The sequence below is a fragment of the Periophthalmus magnuspinnatus genome, chromosome 22, assembly GCF_009829125.3.
Source record: "Periophthalmus magnuspinnatus isolate fPerMag1 chromosome 22, fPerMag1.2.pri, whole genome shotgun sequence".
NCBI lineage: Eukaryota > Metazoa > Chordata > Actinopteri > Gobiiformes > Gobiidae > Periophthalmus > Periophthalmus magnuspinnatus.
This window is the reverse complement of record NC_047147.1, coordinates 8,028,419-8,051,639: the sequence shown is the minus strand read 5'-3', so window position 1 is coordinate 8,051,639 and position 23,221 is coordinate 8,028,419. Positions and strand designations below refer to the sequence as shown.

At 37.9% G+C, this 23,221-nt stretch overlaps 3 protein-coding genes across 5 annotated transcripts in view; 2 read left to right on the top strand and 1 right to left on the bottom strand.

Moving 5' to 3' along the window:
* The window catches only part of LOC117390885 (probable carboxypeptidase X1), a 102,183-nt gene that overhangs the window by 13,033 nt on the left and 65,929 nt on the right, over positions 1-23,221 (bottom strand). The window contains exon 1 of one of the 2 annotated variants that reach the window (XM_033988692.2): positions 755-1,227. The exons of the other annotated variant lie outside the window; for it this stretch is intronic. Coding sequence (XP_033844583.2) covers positions 755-1,133 — 379 coding nt within the window. The 5' untranslated portion in view covers positions 1,134-1,227. Of the gene's footprint in view, positions 1-754; positions 1,228-23,221 lie in introns of those variants that run through there. 2 annotated transcript variants of the gene reach the window in all.
* Positions 1,983-12,389, top strand: zmp:0000000662 (RING finger protein 145). The gene is made up of 11 exons (XM_033987650.2): positions 1,983-2,260; positions 2,764-3,031; positions 3,370-3,478; positions 3,698-3,789; positions 4,526-4,767; positions 5,303-5,478; positions 6,186-6,326; positions 6,925-7,107; positions 7,488-7,635; positions 9,085-9,441; positions 10,826-12,389. Exons 2-11 carry the CDS (start codon positions 2,863-2,865, stop codon positions 11,408-11,410), a joined length of 2,202 nt encoding a protein of 733 aa, XP_033843541.1. The 5' UTR covers positions 1,983-2,260; positions 2,764-2,862; the 3' UTR covers positions 11,411-12,389.
* Positions 15,071-22,655, top strand: LOC117390014 (ubiquitin-conjugating enzyme E2 2-like). Of its 2 annotated transcripts, XM_033987652.2 has the most exons (8): positions 15,071-15,437; positions 16,443-16,506; positions 16,725-16,756; positions 16,886-16,963; positions 18,159-18,264; positions 19,142-19,235; positions 19,374-19,420; positions 21,800-22,655. In XM_033987652.2, the coding sequence occupies exons 1-7, from the start codon at positions 15,414-15,416 to the stop codon at positions 19,417-19,419; spliced, it is 444 nt and encodes a 147-aa protein (XP_033843543.1). In that variant the 5' UTR covers positions 15,071-15,413; the 3' UTR covers position 19,420; positions 21,800-22,655. The 2 variants fall into 2 exon arrangements, with proteins under 2 accessions (XP_033843543.1, XP_033843542.1); XM_033987651.2 differs by lacking the exon at positions 19,374-19,420.

The window sequence follows — 23,221 nt, the reverse complement described above, 5'->3', positions numbered from 1 at the left end:
ATTATATTTACATTCACCATGCTGAAAAAACAACAACTTATAGACACACACAAATCCCATTCAGCCAGAATAACTTGGACATTTGTCTGATATTTTATCTTTATGAATGTTTTTCTTCTGTCTGTAATTAGAGGTCATTATGTAGGCTATGTACACTGATCATTTAACTAATTTAATCTGGGCTTCTCATCCCAGACCAGTGTTACATTTTGAGTCAAAGCTTTATGGAGTTTGAGCCACTGTGCTGCTACCTCTATAAATCACAGAACTGATGTTGATGTGGTCCTCAGAACTATGTGACTGGCACAGTGTGTAGGATCCTTAATTTGGATGTATATCAGTAACATTTCAGTATATGTTGAACTGCACATCTGTGTAAACCAAGCCAAGATACATAAGTCTAGTGTAATTAATCAACTCAGCGGGTTGTGCTGTGGGAAAGCATGCAGGGTCAACTTTCAGCAAAAGAAAAACAAAATGTAGTTTACACAGGTTATATAGTACAGCCATTGATTTAAGAGAGTCATTTAGACAAGGTCTGCTGCATATAATTGGCTAAAGTGAATACAGTATTATGTAACTTCTTGGTGCCATAATGTGCTGAAATGCTAAAAGTCTAACAGTCCGTGAATGCGTCACTGTTAATTAACCATGTAATTGCCCTATTAGACCTAATTAACCCTATACATGTCATTATTGCTCTCTGGAGGGGCAGCTCTGACTTAGTATTTAAATTAAGTCAAGTTGTACTGACCTAGTTTTGGTGTCTTATCCTCTTTGGCGTCTTTATCCTGTTTTTTGAAGGGCTCCTTAGTGGGTTCCTTGGTGGGTTCCTTGGTGGGTTCCTTGGTGGGTTTACGTGTCTCCATTTGGCTCGGTCTCGCAGTAGTAGTTTTGATTGGAGATTTTCGTGTTGTAGCAATAGTTGCATTGACTTTTCCATATTTTGGCTTCACAGTAGTAACAGTTAGCGTTCCTTTTGTTGGTCTAAATGAAGATGCAGGCCTTGGAGTTGATTTTAATAAAGAATTCCTGTCTGTAGATGCCTTTTGAGCTTGTATCAGCGCTGCGTTCAAGTAAAGTAGAAAAAACGCTGCTGCTAAAGTGCACAATGACTTTTCCATCCCGGTCATCGTGTGCAGCCAAAGTGAAAAGGAGAAAAAAGATCCTGGGCGCACGAGGAGCCAGAGGAGCTTTCAAAACCCTCCCTTCTCCTCGTGCTGTCCCAGCCCGGCCCAGAACCCCCCTCCCCAAAAACAGAATGCTCCTGTGAACTGTGTGTCATATTTCAGTCATGTTTCCACGCAAATGCAGATAAAATGATGATAATAATGACAAGACAAGTTCTAATAGGTTCCAAGCATAGACTTCTTTAAACAGTCTATGGCTCCAAGTTACCTAATAACTGTAGGTTGGGTGGTTGTTTATTCAGGGTGAACTGAATTGACCTAAAAAGCTCAGTCTGACATTATACATCTCTTGTCCATAAAACAAAAACAAAACAAAAAAAACCCCAACAACTTCCAATTTCAATTATTATTAGTGCTCAATGGAAACCGGGGTCTGTATCTATTTCTACCACCAACAAGTAGCCTATTTATAATTGAACAGTTGGCATGGTTGGTCAAAAAAAAGAAAAAAGAAAAAAAGGAAATTTAGCAGGAAGAGAGTTTAGTCTTTAGTGTGCCAAACAAGATATAATGTTGGGTTATGGGCTTTCTCATATTTTATTATTTACTTATTTACTTACATATTAATTTTATGATAGTGCAAAATATTCTGGCAGAACCTTTCCTGCTGCGTTCTTCAAATGCAATCTTCAAAACTCCTGAATCTATCTCTGTGTTAATAATAAACGTGGCCCATCGACAAATATTGATAATAAAACGCACAACAACACAAATCTTCATGCTTGAAAATAGTTCAGATATTAAACTTTTATTTTGAAATGCAGAATACTGGAATCTGATTGGTGCGTTTGTGTGACGTGTACAGCGGAAGTCTCGCGCCAGCAAGAGGAATCATAACATTGCATTTGTAGTGGTTTACTCGTCCTAAATCGCTTTGTGTCACGCCTTTTTGCAATGTTTTCAAAGCCACTGGCATTCAGAAATATTAATTAGAAACTGGCGTCATAAAAAGTCCATATATTTTTCTTGCAGTGCTATGAAAACATGCGGTGGATCGATTTGAAAAGTGTTCTGCGGTTACGAGCTAGTAGCAAATGGCTGTGCGGAGGTGAACACGGGTCCTGTGCAAAGTAAGTGCATCTTTACATTTATCTAATTATACAGTTCTGCTTGAGCATAATAATTTCTTACAATAATTAATTTGAAAAATGTGTGCTTGTAAAGATGGTCCAAACGCCCACAGCTTGCCCTTTTTCCTACCAAAGCAAGCTATTTACAAGCCACATTGGGTTTACCACATTATGTTTGTAATGGCATTTAACAAGGCTCTATGCATTCTTTATTAAATTGTGAATTAAATTGTTGTTTGCATTAGTTTGATCAGGACTCCACAAATCAGGACTACTTACTAATGCTGCACACACATTATTTAGGCTGTAATGTGTGACTTATGTATTATACTATATAGCTATAATACATATTTGGGAGTGGGTATTTTTGGCATTTTTATTTTCTGCCTACAGACGGAAATAAACATGACATATCCATAATTGTTTATCTGTGCCTGTTAATACAGTTTTTACATGCAGACATGTATAACAGTAATCAAACTTTGGTTTGTCGATGTTTACAGATGACAGTACTGTAGTTAAGAAGCTTCTCCTCCTCCGTCCTCCTTCTGTGAAAGTCATGTGACCCAGATTTGCATGGTTTCCTTGAAGCCAGTTTCAGGATGCCCCGACTGGAGGAGCTGGCCAATGTGGCCCTCAGGGTGCCCAGTATCCTGGTGCTCGACCTACTCTACAAATGTGATATCGAAGGTTTAACGGAGCACCTCAAAGCCAAAAATGAAGACATGCTTTTTAAATACAAGTATGTCATCTGGAACTTGTACTACATTGGTAAGAAACAACTGGCCATTGAAAAACAACACATACAAAATTAGTACAACCATCCATGCTGGGATTAATTCATCAAGGGAAATAAAAAGAGTCAACAATCACCCTTCATTCATAGCATATACAGTACATATTAGTGAACAAAGGGAGGAAACAGTAAAATCTCCTATTTGCTTGCACTGCCACTTTTCCTCTAATTTCGCTTGAAGTCAAAATAACACAAAGGACCTGAAAGTGGTCCAAGTTTTATTAAACCAGGCTATACTATTCCAACAATATTTTTATGAATATACACTGGATTTTATATACATTTTCTTATGAATTTTGATTTTATCTTCCAGGCCATGTGGTGAACCTGGTGGTGTTGATTTTGCCACTCAGACACATTGTGACTCTCTACCTCCACATCCTCGCTGCTATGCTCCTGTACATGGGCCATCAGATTTCCAAGTGAGCTTTTCCTTTTCTTTGGATTTAAAATAAAAATGTACCAAACTAATTTATCATTGTTAATACTTTGCGTAACGCAGATCAAATCTAAGCCAAGGCCGAAGTCAGGTCTATGAGATATAAAAAAGACTTGAACCAGCCTAGCCTTACTGGGGCAAAACTGAGATGTCTTAATTTACACAGGGTCCTTACATTTTTAATAATAATGTGTGAATTCAGGGACTACGTTCGAGAGGAGCTGCAGTTTGGTTATGAAGGGGCTGTGTACCTCAACTCCCTGGCCTTCAACAGATTTGTCTCAGCACTCACAAGTAAGTAAGACATTTTTCCCTATAAATTCCAAAGCTTTACGCTGTGTAGACAGTACTTCAAGAAAACTCTGGGAAAGGTGAATGTGTTTTTGAACCTCTGAAAACATTGCACAGGTAGCGTACAGACACAATATTGTAAAGGTTTTTTATGAGATTGTCATTATAATTATTTAGATCTACTTTTGATTAAAAAAAAGAATTTGTTTCTTTGTTGTTTAACCTACTTATAATATACACTTACTAATAAATTGCACAATTTACATCACAGAGTACATTTTAAATCTCTGCAAGCTTCAAATATTTCAATGTTTATAAATTGGATGAGTCTCTTCTTTAATCAAACCACTAAAAATTGGTGCGCTATGTCACTTTTCTGGTGTAAGGTATGCTATTTATTAATACTTTTATCACATGTTTCACAGTATAGCTTGAAATATGTATATTCCGAAATCATTCAAGTACATTTATTGCTATGCCTGAAAAACATGTGAGCAGGGTTACCTCCATCTCCACAGATCTGACCTATAATTTGGCCTGAGGTGCCACCTGCTTGGATATAGATGGGATCTATGTCATAATCTGAAACATTTTTGGCAAACAAATGATATCCCCATTGAAACAAGCAGGTGGTGCGCCCTCCACTAGAAAGGTTACACAGTTCAAGCTTTCTACTATATTGTAGATTGTGCTGTATGCCTGATATAGTATTTTACAGTTTTTCTTGTTTCTGTATCAGGTCAGATTATCCTCAGTACGTTGTGTGCCTTCTTAATGAAGACTAGAAAGGTGTGGATTTTTTCCGCTCACATGCTCCCCCTGCTGGCCCGTCTGTGCACTATCCCTCACGCCACATTGCTCTTGGTCAATACTTTCTCAATGGGGCTGACTGGAGCAGGCATCGCTGTGTTTCTGCTCTCACATCTTTTTGTGCCGTATGGCCTTGCAAGAGCAGCCTACTCAGAGCTTCTTCAACTAGAGGTACAGTTATGAAACAACTTTTAGGGTAATTTACTAAGTTAATCAACTAACAAACTGTACAGCAAAGTGTAAAATTTGTGAAAAAACAAGGCTCTAGGGCTAAAGGATTGATTGCAATAAAATCAAAATTTTAATTTGAATAGTATCAAATACTAACCATTATCAAATCACAAAGGCTGCAATTATTTATTTAGATAAATGTCCTTTGTAGGATCATATGATATTGCACTTTATGTCTAAAACATGCCAGCCTTATACAAATCTATTTTAGCTCTTAAGGAATACTGATGAGAGGGACAGGCCATGTTGTTTGTTTTCGAGATAAAGTTAAATGTTGCAATATTGAGATGGTTTGGACATGTTCGGATAAGTAATCTATGGATAGAAGCATGCTGCAAGCATGGACCACATCAACACCAAAGATAATATTTGTTGATGTAATTATAAAACTACATGGCATTGTCTAACTCACTAAAAAACTCATCACATTAATAGGTTGTGTGATTGATTTAGCAATTTTCTGGCCTGCTTTTAGGTCATTGACTTGTACAGACTTATGGCAGTGGGCATCTCATTGTGGACGCAGTTTGCCGTCCCTGTCCTCTTCAGTGTCTTCTGGTTCGTCTTATTTGTGGTCCAGCTGGGCTCCGACATCTCTTCTGGCAACTTGTCGACGAGTCATCAGGGAATCATCTTCTTCCTGCTCTCAAGGTTGGATTTAATTACACAGAGCAGACTATTGGTTCTCAAACTGTGGACTGAATACACGTGGTGCTACTCAGAGACTGTTTGCTTTTCAAATGCAAATTTAGTTTTATGTAAAGGACAATCTATTGATTCATATCCACTGATGTAATTTTAGATTTTACATGTGATCTGTATACTACTGTTTTGACCTGGTTTGGTTCTAGATTAGTATTAGATTGTCCTCAATAGCCCCTTTGTGTTCAGTAGCTCTTGTGACGATCTCTCCACGGTTTTAAGAATGATAAAAAATTAACACCATAGCAATTAACAAAATATTATCTCTTTTGAATGGTGAAAAGTGCTCAATGGCATCTATAAACAGGACACTGAAGCATGAATTGGTCTGATTTGGACTCTGGGTAAATCTTTCATTCTTTCATAGTTTTCACTCTGGATTTCTTTCATGCAGTGTAGTTCTGGTTTAGTCATGGGTTTCATGCTAATTTAGCTGTATTGTTGAATAGGTTAGTCTTTGTGTCATCCAGGTTTAGATCCATATGTTTTTTATGTTCTAGTTAAATTTTGTACTAGAGTAGCCATGGTAAAGTCCTGTGTTGTTATAATTATTCTTAATCCTGAATATTTTTTTTCTGTGGTATCACTACTCAACTACTGTCGCCATAGTGTATTTTAATCTATAATGCCTTTTTGTTGCTGACTTCTTTTTACAGTGTCTCTGAGTGTTGTGCTACTCCGTACTCGCTGCTTGGTCTGACTTTTGTTGTGTCTTATTTGGCCCTGGGACTCCTAAACCTATGCAAGTTCTACCTGGGAGGGTACGCTGCCGTCCAAAATGAGAATGTCATGCACAGGTAAAGAGCATGTCCTTTTGTGTAACCAAGGCATTGTAGAATTTAGCTTGTAATTATCACATTCAAAGCTGTTCTAGAAACCACTGGGAATCCGTTGCATTTTTACGGTTTTGCTTGCAATTCATATTTACTTTGCTTATTTGCACAACAAAAAACATAAATATCCAACTTTTAACAAAGGGTTCTCTGCTGTACAGATTTGTCATACCCCTGACTAAATATTTTATTGATGACATAAATTTCTATACAGTATTAATTATCACAGGTGGACGATATATTGAATAATTGATATTGCTGCTTTGAACATATGCAAAATGTCATTATCAAATATATTGTCTAAAAACTATTTCAACAGGCTGCAAAAATATTGAAAAAGAATAAAAAATTGAATTAACTTTTGTTGTAATGTTGTAATAATTGACAATGTGATAATTCAGCACTTTACTGGGTAATTTTACAGTACTTTCATCTTCAACTAATACATTTAAAGACAAGTTTTGCCCCAGTATGGTTAAGTAACTTATGTGTGTGTGTAGTGAAAATTGGTAGTTGTTTTTAAATTGTTATGTTTGTTTTTCCATCTTATTTGATCTGATAGAGGTGTGACAGAGGGAGTGACATTGCTGCTTCTTGCTCTTCAAACGGGTCTTTTGGACATGCAGTCTCTCCAGCGCACGTTCCTCCTCAGCATCATCCTCTTCATCGTCGTCACATCCACTCTGCAATCCATGATAGAGATAACTGATCCTGTTATTTTATCTCTTGGAGCATCCCGCAACAGGTATGAAAGAGTTCATGTTCATCTCAGTGTAAATTAAACATATTAATGTATGCTTTGTCTCATTACATTATTTGTAAAAAAAATAATGTAATGAGAAAGTCATAAAAAAGTCATAGTACACTTTATGGTCTAAAGTGTCAATAAAAATATACATTTTCAAAATTATTTGCTAAACAGAATTGATTCTCTTCTGGCTTGGTCTTAGTGTGATCTTTCTGATTTAGACTTGTATATATAGTCCTGGTTTAGTACTGCTTTAGCCCCAGGGTATATTCCTGTATTCACTATGATAATGCTTTTATTGAAAGAAAGATTCAAATTTTTAAAAAAAATGCTAATTTGGTGACACTGTGTAAGTTTATTGGTAATTTATTTTATAGGAGTCTATGGAAGCACTTCCGAGGCCTCAGTATGTGCCTCCTCCTCCTCGTGTTCCCAATTTTTATGGCTTACAAAATCTCCCAGTTCTTCCACATGGACTTCTGGCTCCTGATCCTGGTGTCCAGCTGCATGCTCACTTCACTTCAGGTATAAAGTAATGGGTAATGGTCTGGAGGCATTCATTAAAATTAAGCATTCAACATGAGGAAAATACAATGCTAGCATTTTTATAATGTCACTATGAGTGTAATCCCTCATTCGTCCAGGAGTGGTTAGAGATGGTTTCAGCAGTAGGCATTTGGGCATTGTTTTTGTGAGCAAAATGTTTCGGCTCACATCTGGAAGACATTTTCTGGATGTACAGTACAGAAAGCTGCAATGAACAGTACATCACCAGCTGTTTACAGAAGTGTTCTCAATCCGTGAAAGCAAACCAGTCAATTGTCTGTGTAATCCCTCATTTGTCCGCTTATGATCCATAACAAAAGAAAAATTCAATTCTGTCAACTGGACAAAAGTTTTAGAGGGAAGACTTTTCGCTGCTTATCCAAGCTCCTTCTTCAGTTCTGATCAAGTTGTTGGTGGACACCTTACAACTATCTAAAGGGAGGAGCTAACTATACTGAAACTAACTCACCTATTTGTATACAGTTTCTGTTTGTTAGCTAGTTCTATTGAAATACACCTTCTACATGTCTTGTTCTTCTTTCACTTTTATCGGTCGGTGTGTATGGTCTTCCTGAAGACTTTTACCTGGTGTTTCCAGTCCCCTCCTTTAGTTTTTGCACAATCTAAGAAGGCCAGTTTGTTCTCCTTGGCCTCTTCCGGTGTAAACTTGATGTTTGGATCCACAGCATTAATTTGTGCAGTAAAGGGTTCCAGATTTTGAATTTTGGACCAGTTGTCGACGCGCCACGTAGCGATACCAATGCATGGGTGGAGTGCCTGGAAACAAGGTGAATGTGTTCTGTTCAAATTGTTACACGTATAATTAGCAATAACAGGAGAGACTGGTGAGTCCATGGTGAGGCCTTTCAAATGCTAATCGAGTACTTAACAATGTGGCAGATGTGACAGCCAATAAACAATAGGGGCATAATGACCCTTAATGATGATGTGTAATGATGATATGAAGTAAACAATTGCAGGTAATTTTCACTCCTCCCTTTGAGGCTGGACTTGGTAAACTCAGGTTAGGATAAAGCCAAGTGCTTCAAATAGTTCCATCAAATTGAAAATGGCTTCGGGATGGGAGTTGAAACGTCTTGGTTGCAAAAACAATGTCCAGATGACCACTGTTGAAATCGTCTCTACATAATGTCACTATGATCATTAGTTGGCTCACAAACAACATTAAATGTTAATTTTATATTGTTACATCCCCAGATCTTCTTTGTAGCATTTAATTATAGTTTATTCAATTGTTTAAACAAAATTGACAAATAATTAAAACATAATTGAATTAATTCATTCATTTATTGTCAAACTCTTAATGACAAATTATTCCCTTCCAATATATTATGAGATGTGATTCTTGTCTCTCTTCATTTTTCATGCAAGTAACTCATTAAAACCGTATTATGTCTTGATGTGCAGGTGACGGGGACGATGCTGATCTACTCCCTGTTCATGGTGGAGTTGTTCCGCAGTGACCCGATCGAGAGCCTGGACGAGGTGATCTACTGGGTGAATGCTGTGAGCCGCGTGCTGGAGTTCATGGTGGCTCTCTGCGTAGTTGCCTATGGGACGTGGGAGTCTCTTTTCGGGGAGTGGAGTTGGATGGGTGCCTCTGTGATCATCATTCACTCGTATTTTAACGTGTGGCTCAGAGCACAGTCAGGGTGGAAGAGTTTTCTGCTGAGACAGGAAGCAGCAAAGAAGATCAACTCTCTCCCAAAAGCTACCACAGAGCAGCTGGAGAGGCACAACGACGTCTGCTCCATCTGTTTCCAGGTGGGGTTATTGTACCACTGTATCACTGGTTGTTTTCAGATACACATTCATTCAAACACTTTATATTGCATTTACATGTCAGTGTTTTATTTGTATAGAAATCTCCACTGCTCTGTGTGGTTTTTAATTATCCCATTAGGACAATTACTGGGAATAATTACTACAGACTTATAGAATGCTGTGACCTGAAACCCAAAAGTAATTGTGGGTAATTATAATGGTAACAAAATATTGGAGCTGACAAGTATGAACTGGCTGACCATGTGGGGGAAAGCATGGAGCGACGTTCATAAAATTCTGAGATCTGCACACAAATAATTTTAATATAAGATTTATTCTAAAATCTATCATCACTTAATTAATTGAATTCATTTCAAAAAAGTAACTTCAAATCAACTTTGAGCTTGTTGACATGGCCCAACTTTTTGTTATATCACTTTACCAAAGGGCAAGGATAATGCTTTCATAAGTATTCAGTGGTTTATATAATCTTGGCAAAACAAACAACCCTTGACAGCCAAATAAGATAAAAATGCTGCCAAGTAAGAACTGCATTTTGAACTGGAGCATCAAAAGGGTTCAAAAATATCCACAACATAACTGGATTTGGTTAACTAGAATGTAAACTCAGCTGTCAAGTTATGTTAACATAGTAAACAACAGTCATCAAAGTTCAAGTAATTTTACTCGGAACAGTACAAACTGGTTGGACGGTGCACCTTTTTCCCTGTTCACATAGTTTAACTCTTCCTCAGCAGTTAAACTTTGATATGTGAGTTTTCTATTCTAGTATACAGTACATGATGTTTATTTCCTGTTTAGTTTAGTTCAGCTTTCTCTTGAAGCCCTTAGGCAAATTTTTTTGAACGTCAGTAATGTTTGTGTGTTGTGTGCTTGGCCTTGACACTGTTGTTGACGGGTTTGTTGTCAGGGAAGTAGTAACCAAATACCTGAAGTGAGCAAAGATCTTATCTACACTCAGGCTTTTAAAAGCTCGGGCTTGTAACGTCACACATCATCAGAATTTTCAGGTAGCTTAATGTTCAACCAATGAGAGATTGTAAGTTAATACTAAATTTAGTATTCTGACTCACTAGAACAATAAATGTATTTACCAATAGTGACCCAGCAGTTTATCAGGTTTTCCCTCCACTCTTTCATTGTTTTGTCTAATGTGTCTCTATGAGCTTTTTGCACTACTGTCAGAAACTTGGCGGATTTCCGTGGTAACAGTTGTTGTTTGATGTTCAATCCCAAGCTGTATAAATATCGTATTCAGTATAATATAATTGCCAATCATAACCATTCATCAATTATTACTAGTATATTCATACATTTGTCACTTAAAAAAATGCATCTATTGTTTTCATTTGTGTATTTACAGGAAATGAACTCTGCTGTCATCACATACTGTGGGCATTTCTTCCATGGAAACTGTTTAAGAAAGTGGCTTTATGTGCAAGAGACGTGCCCAATGTGCCACCAGGCGGTTCGAGCCAAAGTGGCAGATAATAGCCACAGCACGGGTGAAGCTCCCCCAGTTGCAACACCTCAAAATGCCCCTGATTTAGCTGAACAAGAAGATTCAAATGTTCCAAATGAACAAAATGGTACAGAAACAGTTTTGGAAGACCAGCGTGTTGAAGATGAGAATGAAAATGATCAATCAGGTGAAAATAAAATGGATTCAAGAGGTCTACGCTTCAGCTCAAGTGGAGAGTTTGTTGGTTTTATCAGACCAAGTAATTCTGCAGAACAGCTTGGGGAAACGGCCTGTGCTCCCATACAAAATAATGAAGATGAGTCTGAAGATGTACAAAGTTTACAATTGACTTCTGAAGTAATGAATGGGGAAAGTAGTTCTAGTTGTACTGCAAATGAACACAGAGACAGCAATATTTCTTTTGTTACAGTGCCACAAAATGTAAACTTTGAAAATGGAGAATCGACAAGTGAAGCTGGTCTTTAGTATGAGTTCTAACAGCCAACTGCCTTTTTTAAAGTGTTTATGGCGAGAGAGCCCTTCATGACTGAACTTGAGAGTGCTAATATTGACAGAAAATATTTGGGATGCTGAAAAAAAGGTAAAACCTGTCCTGCAGGTGTGTCAGCATGTCCCCTTTTAGTGCCTTGAAGGGAGTTGTGGGGCAAGGAATCGGGAAGTCAACACATCTGCCTTTTTCTGTCAAACAATCTAGTGAATGAATGTGTGTGTATTCTTAAAATATTCATCTTTTAGAATAGTGGGTACAACTGGTCATACAATTCCTGGGTTAGTCCCGGTTTAGTCCTGGTTTAGTCCTGGTCCTCTCTCTGTCCCTATTGTATTTTTGTTGGTCCATACTTTATCCCTGGAATTGCCAATATTTTGTCCACTAGTTGATTAATGTTTGACTAAAATCAACCCAATTATGAACACTGGGATTTAAAAACATTTTTGGATTAATTCTTGTCTTTACTGTAGTATTGGTTCTGATTCACTCAGGTGGTTCTGGTTTTGAAGTGATGCTAGTCATTACTGACATTTTTTGACAACTCTGGCTTTTGAGTTGTTGTCCAATAATCAGGATACAGGGCTTTCCTGTGGTTCAGCTGATTAAAATCATTCTCTGTTGAACAATTGTACATAATTTGTAAAATAAATAATTATGTGAAAATATCCTAATATTGTGTAGTGAAGACAGTGAAGTTGCACCAACATTATCAAAATTTGTGGGTTTAAGGGAAGCATATTTACTCCAATATATACCTTTATTTGATTACTTCACAATACTACTTTTACATTTCAAAGATTTTTTCTTAATTTATTTGAATTCAGTCATCCTTTTGTGCCTAGTGTTAAATGTGCAAATGTGTACCTTTTTACAATGAACCAACAATAGACCAATGAACAATTGTTTTGACCAGTAAAATGTCCAGAGCACAAAATAAATGTTAACAATTATAAAGTATTTAATTCAAAATTATTATACTGACAAAGACAATTTGCTGAAGCTTTAGAAAATTTTAAAACCAAATTTTATGAGTAGCTTGCTGCATCTACCATTGAGTTTTTTGTGAGAGTTGTGACTTGGAGCAGGTGGACAACCTGCATCTTCATAGGCACATGCCAATGATTCACAGGTAGCATTGGATTCCAGTCATAGACTGTTTTTACCAGGTTTTCTGTGGTCCCTAATCTAAATGCAGATGTTATCACATTTACCAAGTGTCCAATAAACTACATTAATTCACAAAAGATGCTGCTTCCCATCCATTGAAGAGGCTATAATGTAATTTTAATTTTTTAAAATTTTAAAATAATTATTTATAATTATATAATTTGGCTTTTTGATCATTATTTTAACCCCTTAGCATTCCGGGTCATTTTGGTGAAATTGCCTTTGTTCTGACCTCTCCAAATTAAAATAATCACCATTATTGAACCCTCAGTAGTAAATGCACAAGTTTGGGGTCTTTGTAAAGGTAACACCCTATAGTTTTACCCACAGGTGTCAGAATCACTGTAAGTTTGTCTGCTGAGCATTTATACACTTTGGAACATACATTTAAAAAAAAGTTTTCTCATCCTTGCCAAAAAATGTTTGTGAAAATGAAGGTGTAGAAAGCTGAAGTAGGAGCCGGGGCCAAAAATACACTATATCTCAACTGACAAAATTGTTGACCACTTACATTTCAAATTTGAGGTCAATACCTGTAAAAATGAGAGTTTTACAATCATTTTATCATGAGTAAGTCCAGGTCTCTCCAAACCTATCTGAATGAAGACATTTGGAGAACGTTTGGAAAAAGTGCAATAACTTTTGAATGTTTCAACCCACAGACATCAGTGAGGGCTCTACGGAAAACTCACACTGAGAGGAATCTGTATCTGCACACCCAGCTGCTCTATTACTGTGCATTTATATATCATATCAAAACACAATATAAAATGTATATTTGTATATAAAATACAGTCAAAACAAGTGTTATGGGTCAAAATAAATATATATTTACAAACCACACACTGCAAACAATCAACAAACACACACACGCTTCAAAATGTAAACAAACACACACTGGAAACTAAGAACACACTGTACATGATTGTACAGTGAGACAGTCATTTTGCATCAGTGGTTAGAGCTTTGGTCCCGCAACCCGAAGGTTGGAGGATCGAGTCCCACTCGGACCAATTTCTGTCATTGTGTCCTTAGGCAAGACACTTCACCCAAGTGGTGTGTGCGTGATGATTGGTGGTGGTTGGGGGGCGCAGATTGGCATTAGCTAATGCATGATACACATTTGACGCACAATTAAGTTAATAGCAGAATAAACCACGCTTACCGATCAGGAACAGCATCCAGTCCATCAAATCATAAGGTCCTCTACTCCTGAGTCCACCATGAGATCTTCACTCGGTTCCGCTCCGGGTCCGAGATGCCTCTAGTTTAACTTGTACAAACATCCACAGTGTCATCGGTCGCGCACTTCCTTTGTTTTGTCCGTTTCGTCATGTTTAAAACGCAAAACTGCTGCGTAAAATTACGCAATACGCGCGCGTAATTTTACGCGCGGATCTTTATATCCAGTCTCGTCTTTTTACGCGCCCAGAAAACTCCATCTGTTTACAGTAAACCACTGCATGTCACACATCAGCGTGTTCCGCAGTTCATGGGCTTTAAGAGGAAAACATCACTAAACGTGTGTAATGTAACAGCTTGATTCTACAAGGGGGAGAGTGGGGCGTACTCTTCCAGTCATCTGTAGCTCTCATTCACTGTCTGCGGCTCCAGTAACCCACAGCCCCCACCTTATTGGCCAACTTTGGTGTCAATCACAAGCTAACGAGTTTGTTTTGCGCCGAGGAACAAAGTTGGCGCTGTCAGAAATTTATTATGCCTGAATTGACAAAAGAAATGCAGAGAAGTAACGGAACAGATTTCACTTTCCTGCAGCAGATTGGACATGGAGGCTCTAACTTCCTTTGTGGACATAATTTCTTGACTGGATTATATTCTCTGGATCTTTACGGAACGAATGAGACCAACTTTGTGTGAATATGTTGATGTTTGACAGAACCAGAGCGCTCAATGGTAAGTGAAGTCCAAATCCACATTTCTGACTTCTCTGTAAAAACGGCTTTCTTGTCAGCACTGTGGTGATTAGAGGTGTAAATGGTTTACATATTCAGAAAGATGAATGCCGTAGCTTTCATTTGATGTGTAGATTGTTTGTGTGGGTGACGCAGAATTACACGGACATTGCTGTAAAGTTGTAACGTAAAGGCGACGCGGGTGGGCCGTCGGAACGCTAAAAGAAAAAGCTTGTAAAAACAACTATAACCTTTGTTCCACTGCCACCACAGAAAGAAAAATGTAGAAATGTAGGCCTAGTAGCCTACTTTGTCTTCTGTACTGAGTCACGTGATGTGTAATATAGTTTGTTTGATTTTTTTTTATTTTATTTTTTTTAACCTATTTAAAATTAAATCTATAATGGGTGAGATCAATTATTTCTTGATCCTGTAAACCAGTGTTGTCTTGTCTAATTAAATGCTGACATGTTGGGGCTGGTGTGTTGTTTTGTCAGCGGGCTTGTAGCCAATCTGCCATCACAGATCATCACTCACAGAGACTGGGCCCGCCCTCGCCTCGCCACAAACCTTCAAATACATGTAGTCCGCCGCTAGTTGGCTATCAGGCACAAAAAGCAAAGGAATATTCTTCGTGGACCGGGTCACTCCACCTGGCATTTACGGGAAATACTTCCGCGTGATTCAGGCCTTGGTGTTTCTATATTTAAAGTGAAGATTTCTGAATTATTTGGACGCTTTTTACCGTCTGGATTAGAGGAAGAACCAACTCTCCGCATTGTGTAGAAAGGCCGTTGGACTTACCTAACAGTGTCAATTGTTCGTATTTGACCAGATTTGCCCTGGCATATTATATTTGCCACCTGGATTGTAAATAACAGAAAAATACATCAACAAAATGGCCTTAAAACGGATTCAAAAGGTAAGATAATGCCTTGATTATGCTAGCGCTAGCTTACCACAGTAGCCTCCTGTCTTCCTGCTAATACGTAATGGCGGTGCGAGTCGAAATTGAGAAAAAAACATCAACTAAAATATATGTGTGACCAATGTAAAAACGTTTCGAGTTTCTATTTATTGTTTTGTATTGTCTGATTATGAAGTAGTTGATAAGCATGACCGGGAGAAGTGTCAAATTGTGGTTAGCATTAGCATTGGATGTAGCATCTCCGTTGACGCCGGTCGGAGCGGAGAACACTGGGTAGTTCGTGTTTGAGGCCGCAGAAATTGCTCAACATTTCGACAGACACAATCGCGTCGAAGTTACGAGAACTAAACTTTTATCTAAACCACGCTGAGGTCTCTAAAATGGAGCATCGTTGGCCCGTGTTCTCAGTTTTACCAGAATAAATGAGTCACCGTGCGCTAAATGTAAGCTATAGCCTGTTTTGTGAGGCATTTCCTTGGTATGAACGTGTTATTTGTTCAATGTCGCAGGGTGTGTGCTTCTCATCTGATGGGCCGCTCCAAACAGAGGAAACCGAAACCAAAATGGGGCAAAAGTTCAAAATGAAGCTGTTTTTTAAAGCTCAAGTGGTTTAGTGTTTTAGGGGCCCATATTCGTTGAAGTGGACAGGAGCTATAACCTGGGCTTTGTGGCGTATGACTGAGGAACAACTGACCCAGTAAAACCTGAGTATTGTCATCACTCAAGCAACAATACTTTATCTTAACCTGTTATAATTGCACAACTGTAATACAATTCCCTATTCCAAATATGATTTTTGTGAGTTGGTTTAATTTACATATGCGGTATTTGTTCTTTAAGGTGAAACTGATTCTCAGCAGCTTGTGTCTTTGTCAAATCGATCAAGACATGCTGTAAAACCAGAAATGTGACATCCGCCAAATAATAGTGTTGCATAATAAACGTTGGAGAACGTGTTACTGATTATAACATGGATATCTTGCTATCTCTTTGTTACAGGAGCTCACTGACTTGGGTCGTGATCCTCCAGCACAGTGCTCAGCTGGTCCAGTTGGAGATGACAGTGAGTATTTAATGTGTCAAAGGGTAAACCTGGTAGATTTGATAGCCATAAGCCTGAAAATTCAAGCTCATTGTAATTTTTTAAACTTCACTTTTCACACTTGTCATTTTTAAATCAACTTAAGATATTCATATTTACACTCGTCGTCGTCGTAGTAGTAGTAGTAGCCCCAGTTTTTTGTCAATGGTCTAATACTACATTTTACTTTTTGCCCACAGTGTTTCATTGGCAAGCCACAATCATGGGGCCTGTAAGTATATTTAACCACTCCTAATAGGCTCTAGCATTTGAAATGTGCCAATATAATTTGATAAATGTAAACGTTTTACCTTTTGTGTGATTTAGAAAATATTCACCAATGTTTCTTTCCGTTCTGCAGGCAGACAGTCCATATTCGGGAGGTGTTTTCTTCTTGACTATTCATTTTCCCACAGACTACCCCTTCAAACCACCCAAGGTATGAGCAACTGCTAGTTATTATAGACTACATGCATTCAAATTTCTGATATCTCCTAAACAACAATTGCAATATCCCTTACCTATTTTGCATACCTCACATCACTACTTTAAATTTTTGAATCTAAATCGCATTTTGAATTTACCTATCAAATCACAAATTGGTCTGATGAAAGAATCGCAAGGGCCCATTTCGACTGGACACTGTGGTGGTCTAGAGCAGTGATGTAGTAATATCACATGAACCTGCACAGCATTGGTCAAATACGTGTCTGCAAGTATCCCCCTCAAAATATGTGCCACACTGTATTGACTTTACACCAGGCATTAAATCTGACATTGCATATATTCATGTTCCTGCTGTCAATTTATACTGGTCTTGGACTGACACAGAAATGCAATTCTTGTATTCCAATGTGGCTAGATGTATTGAGATTGATAGAAATTACAAGCAAAAATTGAAGGTACTTTATGATGATAACTTCAAATATTGTTTATTCAAATGCCTTATATTTCATGCATAACTAATATTATATGTGACTTGTGTTGGTATTTATGACCCCTTTTTTTTTTTTTTTTTTTTTTTTTTTTTTTTTTGAAGCTTTCAGAATTTCATGACGCACACTTCAATTACGCTAAGTCATGTCTTCCTTATGACAGCCCTGTCTTATGTAAAGGCTGAACTGACTCACCTGTGGAGTACAGCTAGTGCTCACGTCCACACATCAGAAAAGCAAATCTGGTGTATTGTGGCACTTTGTTTACTAATGAAATATATATATATATAAATAAAATAATGATAATCTGAACAAAACAAAAAATTGTAATCCCAACATACGAATTGGTCTAGCATTTACTAGAAATCCTCTGCCCCTGTGTAAAATGTATAAAATGGGCAGTATTTTTCAACAATTTATTTTTTTTTTTTCCTCAGGACAATCCTAGAGTACTGAGGTTGTGCAATTCTGCTCGTGGCTTTTCTGGGAATATTCTGTTTAGTGTGTATGAAACCTGACTCCTGTTGTGTCACGTGACTATATACCTACTCGTTCCTCCTTATGTGTAGTCATCTACCCTATCGCTCTGAACAGTGACTACAATAATGTTTGAAGTTCATGTAGTGTCTTGGTTTGACGTTCATGGAGTGTCTTTGATTATGTTTCTAGCTTTAATTTTTTTTTTTTTTTTTTTTTCAGGTGGCGTTTACAACACGAATTTACCACCCAAATATTAACAGTAACGGCAGTATCTGTCTGGATATTCTCAGATCACAGTGGTCTCCTGCACTTACTATTTCTAAAGGTAAGCTGAGACTGCATGTGTTACAAATAAAATATTTATGAATAAATGTATTTTTTTGAAATGCACTATGAATTCAATGTGTCAATAAATTGAGAAAATATGCATTTAAAAAATGTATATTGATGCATAAACTGTTTTATAAATATATTGCATAATGTTGGTGCTGTGCAATATTGAATTAAATCTGTCAGGCAGAACATCTTATTTCCTGATTGTTGCTTTTGCGGTTTGGTAATTGCAACTTTCCAAATTTGTTTTCAACTGAGTTTACTCTATATACATTTTTCTGTTTACTTTGACTGAATATACTCAGTCTACATTTTACATAAGTATTATAACAGATAAATTAATTGAGGCAAAGGCTGTTACATGCCCTCCTACTGGTTTAAAATGGAAATACAATTACACCTAAACCTGGGACACCATTAGCTTACAATGCCATGACTGAAACCAGTATGCAGTAAAACCATAAAAACCATCAGTGTAAGGTATGTTTACAGCCAAAGCTATAATGAGGGGCTTTTAGAAAATCCCCAATGTCAGGTTTAATAAAATGTGTCTCAGAGCTGCAGGGAGTGAGATCACATAATGCGAGCTGATCCAACCCCACCCATTGTGAGTGAAAATGGCACAACTGGATATCATTTAGTTTATGCTGTCCCTATTGATGATTTCTTTTTGAAAATGGTCCCAGTGACATGTTGCAAATCCATAATCTTAAAGGTCCAGAAACTTGCCACACTTGCCCCACCTGTTTGTATGACACATTCAGAATACAGAATCTTCATAATCTTTCAAACTGTTTATGAGCTCTGTACTAAAGCCTGTTGCTCAATATAAACCTGTAAAATGGTTTAAATTGTTTCCTTTTTTTCAGTTCTTCTGTCCATTTGCTCACTCCTGACTGATCCCAACCCAGATGATCCCCTAGTGCCAGAGATTGCACGAATCTACAAATCTGATAACCTCAGGTATGCCCTTTTCAACTAGATCTTTTTTACCCTTAAATTTACTCCTACATCTGGTGCTTTACTGTGGATGCTTTGGCCTAGTTTTGTACATCGACTTAAACTGAGCCCGTAAAGATAATCCTGATTTCACTCTGTCAGGTACAATAAATTAGCTCGGGACTGGACTAACAAGTATGCCACATAAGGTAAGTTGGAGCCAGCAGAAGCGGCCGGGTCATGTTTTACAAAGCAGGTTTAATCCCAACTCTGAGCTAGTCAACCTGAAATGAGGCCTGCACAGAATTCTCATTTGTTAAAAGGTCTTGTCTCTATGCTGGCCTCTCCAAAGTTGTGAAAACTTATAAACTCATTGTGGTGAATGATTGGGATGCCAGGAATGTATTAGGAGAGCGAGGAATATGAAACGCCTCGGGTTGGGCTTCTGGACTAGGTCTCCCCCATGATGGGAAAATGTTCACATTGGGCTAAATGTTCTAGCTGAGGTAGTGTTACTCCTGACCATAGACTGAATAAAGAAGTGAACCAAGGGAGTGTGATGTCACCCATAGCGTTCAGTTGCAACGAAATGAAGTTCATGGAGGCTAGCTACTATAACTGCTAATCTGCAATGAGGGACCATATTTGGCTTTGGTTTCACACACTGATTTCCAATCAGGAGTGAAGCTGTTGAAGGCAATTCCCCTTCCTGCTCACACTGCTGGTTGGATAGGGGGTGCTTGGCAACAAAGCTGTCAATCAGCCTGTTGCTAACACTAGCGACCTCGGGGAAAGCAGGCGCTGGATCAGTCTGTTATTAATGTTCATCTTGATTTGGGGACCAAATGGTGAAATAAAAAACAGGATCACAGAGTGGTTTAATACAAACATTTTAAGGGCAGAATGACGAGCCTGCCGGCAGCAATTGCTTTCAGTTTTCCAATGGCAACCACTTCGTGCCCATGTAAACTTCGTATTTGAAACACGGAGGCTGGTGCGTTAACTATGTCAGTCTATGCTCAAGATCTGGAGATTCCCAGTTCGCAGTTAATGGGCTGCACAATGGCATTGAAGGATGCGTCAAATGCAGAAGATGCATTTCCCTTCTGGGAAAGTAAACAAGGGATCAAGTTAGTTTGTGTTCCTGTCAGTTGACTTAAATGGCAAACTCGTTTGGTTTTATAATTGTCACGGTTATTCCTCTTTTCTTGCCTTTATGGATGATGGCTTTTCTTCTCCACTACACTTGAGTTAACCCAAGTTAAGTTTGATCAGATGACTGTTAACTAGTTAACCATTAACTCAGAGTTTGTTGAGCCTCCTTTGTGAAACAGACCCTGGATTTGTCTGTAGTTTATTTACTTTTTTTAAGCACCCATTGGACATCTTGAATGTTTGGTCTCCCATTCATAAAGTAGTTGTAGAAAAATGTTTTTGTCCATTTTTTTGGTGGTGAATGTTAAATCAGTTTGCTATTTGTAATGGTGACTGCAATTTCATTATCATCAAGAACAAAATGGCACTTGTTGATTAAAACTGCACTGGGCTTGTGCATGTTTTGGTGGGGAATGTTTTTCTTTTTAAGTAAATGTGGTTCCCAAGACTACAGAAGGTATGTAGTTTTGTGGGGCAGGTGTCGGAACATCATTATTGGATTTTATCAGGGTTTTTTGAATGATTTAATTTATGTTTGAGTATGAAGTGTGGAATATGGAACATCATCATTCTAAAACTTATTTTCTGTGTGGTACTTCAATGTGTTAATGGAACTCTGACCTTTTCACTGGCTCACAAAAAAAATGGTAACTTGTAGTGTCTTGTTCATTCAAATGGTGCCATCTTAACTCTGAAACAGATGTTTTGAGTACAGAATGAGTCGCATTCATGTGACATCACAACATTGTAGAATTACATTTTGGTCAGCATCTCTAATTATGCAGCCTATCCACATGAAAAAGTTACATGTCAGTCTGCATGAAACAAAAGCAGGGATGCACCAATTCAGAGAATTTTGCTGAATCAGATGTTGGTTTTGCTTTCTAATATCGGTTGAGCCGATAACCTGACAGGGCAATCCAAATGTAATTTGACTATTTACTGGCCGTAGTTGGCCCAGTCTCAATATTTTAACTTTGTATTTAGTGTCGGAACTCAAAAAGCTGGATCGTTGCAACCCTGAAGAAAAGTGAAATTTACTTCTCAGTAGCTTCAGAAAGCTGCAGCCCCACATGCCAGAGGCGTACCGGGCAGTAAGTAAGCTTCATAAAATGGTGCAATTTTTTAACACTAAATATGTGATGGTTGTCTGGATTTAAGCCATGAGATGAAAACATTGCAAGTTTGTGGAGCCACTTCCGAAAAGCAACAAGTCTTCAATAGTTATATGCCCCCCAACCCATTTGAAATTATGACCTCAACATGTCGACTGTGAACAACTGGTTATACTAAATGGGTAAAAAGTTGATGCAGTTGAATTTTGTGCATGAACTCTTAGACTAACGGCATGAATTTGAGTACATGTGAATTATGTCTTAGAAAGCAGATTTGTTAAACCCCTTTTTGTTTTTTTGTTTTTTTTTCTTTTTCAGATACTGCAAAACTGCAAAAGAATGGACACAAAAGTATGCGATGTGATGGGACCATTTCTGAAGCTGGACACATGTTAAAATTGCTGGTTCAGATTTGAAAAATTCCAGTTTTCTTTTTCACTTAGACTTTTTTTTCTTTATTTTGTTAATAATCAAAGCATTTTACCCCTGTCCTCTCCACCTGCAGCGCTCATAAGAAGATGGTGTTTTCTCTATATAGGACACGTGCCAGTTTTAAATGGTGTCTCCAAAATCACCATTTAATCAAAATTTTTGAGCATGCATTGATTTCTTAATGGTGGGTTGGATGTACAGAGCACTTGAGTGATTTTTCTAAACTTGAAATTTTTAAAGTTGTGGTCTAAAAAATTAATAAATATTCAATGCTCTTAAAGTTTTGGGCTGACTGGTTCTAAGCCTCTTCTATATAAAGTTACATCAAGTTTATTATCATTAGCATAGCAATACACACATTATGACAATAAACTTAAAAAGAAAATGTCTAATTCACTATCAAGTGTACAGAGAAGCACAGCAATATATCAATGTTAAGGAAGCCAATATAAAAGATCATTGTTGTATTTTATGCATGTTAATAAAGTTAGGCTATTATATCTGAAAGTGTCTGCAAATACAGTGGATTGTAAAGCAGAGGAGTTGACACATTCCCCTTCAAATACATTTTTGTTTTTTTTAAATAGAAGAAGCCAGTAGAGGGAGCTCTTAGTTCTACGCCCACTTGAACACTGTCTTCTTGTAGCCCTTATAAGATTGATGCAAAGCTGATGGTTGATACTCAACTCGTGGCTCTGTTTCTTTTTAGTTTCCATTCAATAAAGTTACTCAAAACCAGAAATGATGAAGTTGTGTTTTTTGTGATGGAGTGATGAGTGAAAAATATTCTGTAAGATTACGAATACAAACGGTTGATCAGAGTGGGTGGGTGCTCTGTTAGGGACGGTGAGGAGCTCAGTCACATGGGAGGAGCTTGGAGTAGAGCTGCTACTCCTCCACGTGGAGAGGAGCCAGCTGAGGTGGCTTGGGCATCTGTTCGTGTCCCACTGGGAGAGGACTGCGGAGAAGACGCAGGACACGCTGGAGGGACTGTCTGCTGACCTGGGAATGCCTCAGGTTCTTTCCTGAAGATCTGAGGAAAGTGTGCATGGAAATTGTGGGCCTTTTGTAAGCAGGCTTTACCATAGTAGTTTGTACATTGTGTAAATAATTAAGAATACTTGAAATGTATTATTTGATGTGGAGGGTTCCTAGAAGGTGCACTTCGCAACTTTTCAGGTGGACGGTCTTGTTTCCAATGTAAATCTTGCTTGAAATGTTCCACAATATGATACTAAATGTGTATAGCTACATAAATAGCCTAAATACAAGTTAAGATCGGGCAAAGCCATAACGTGTCCATCGAGA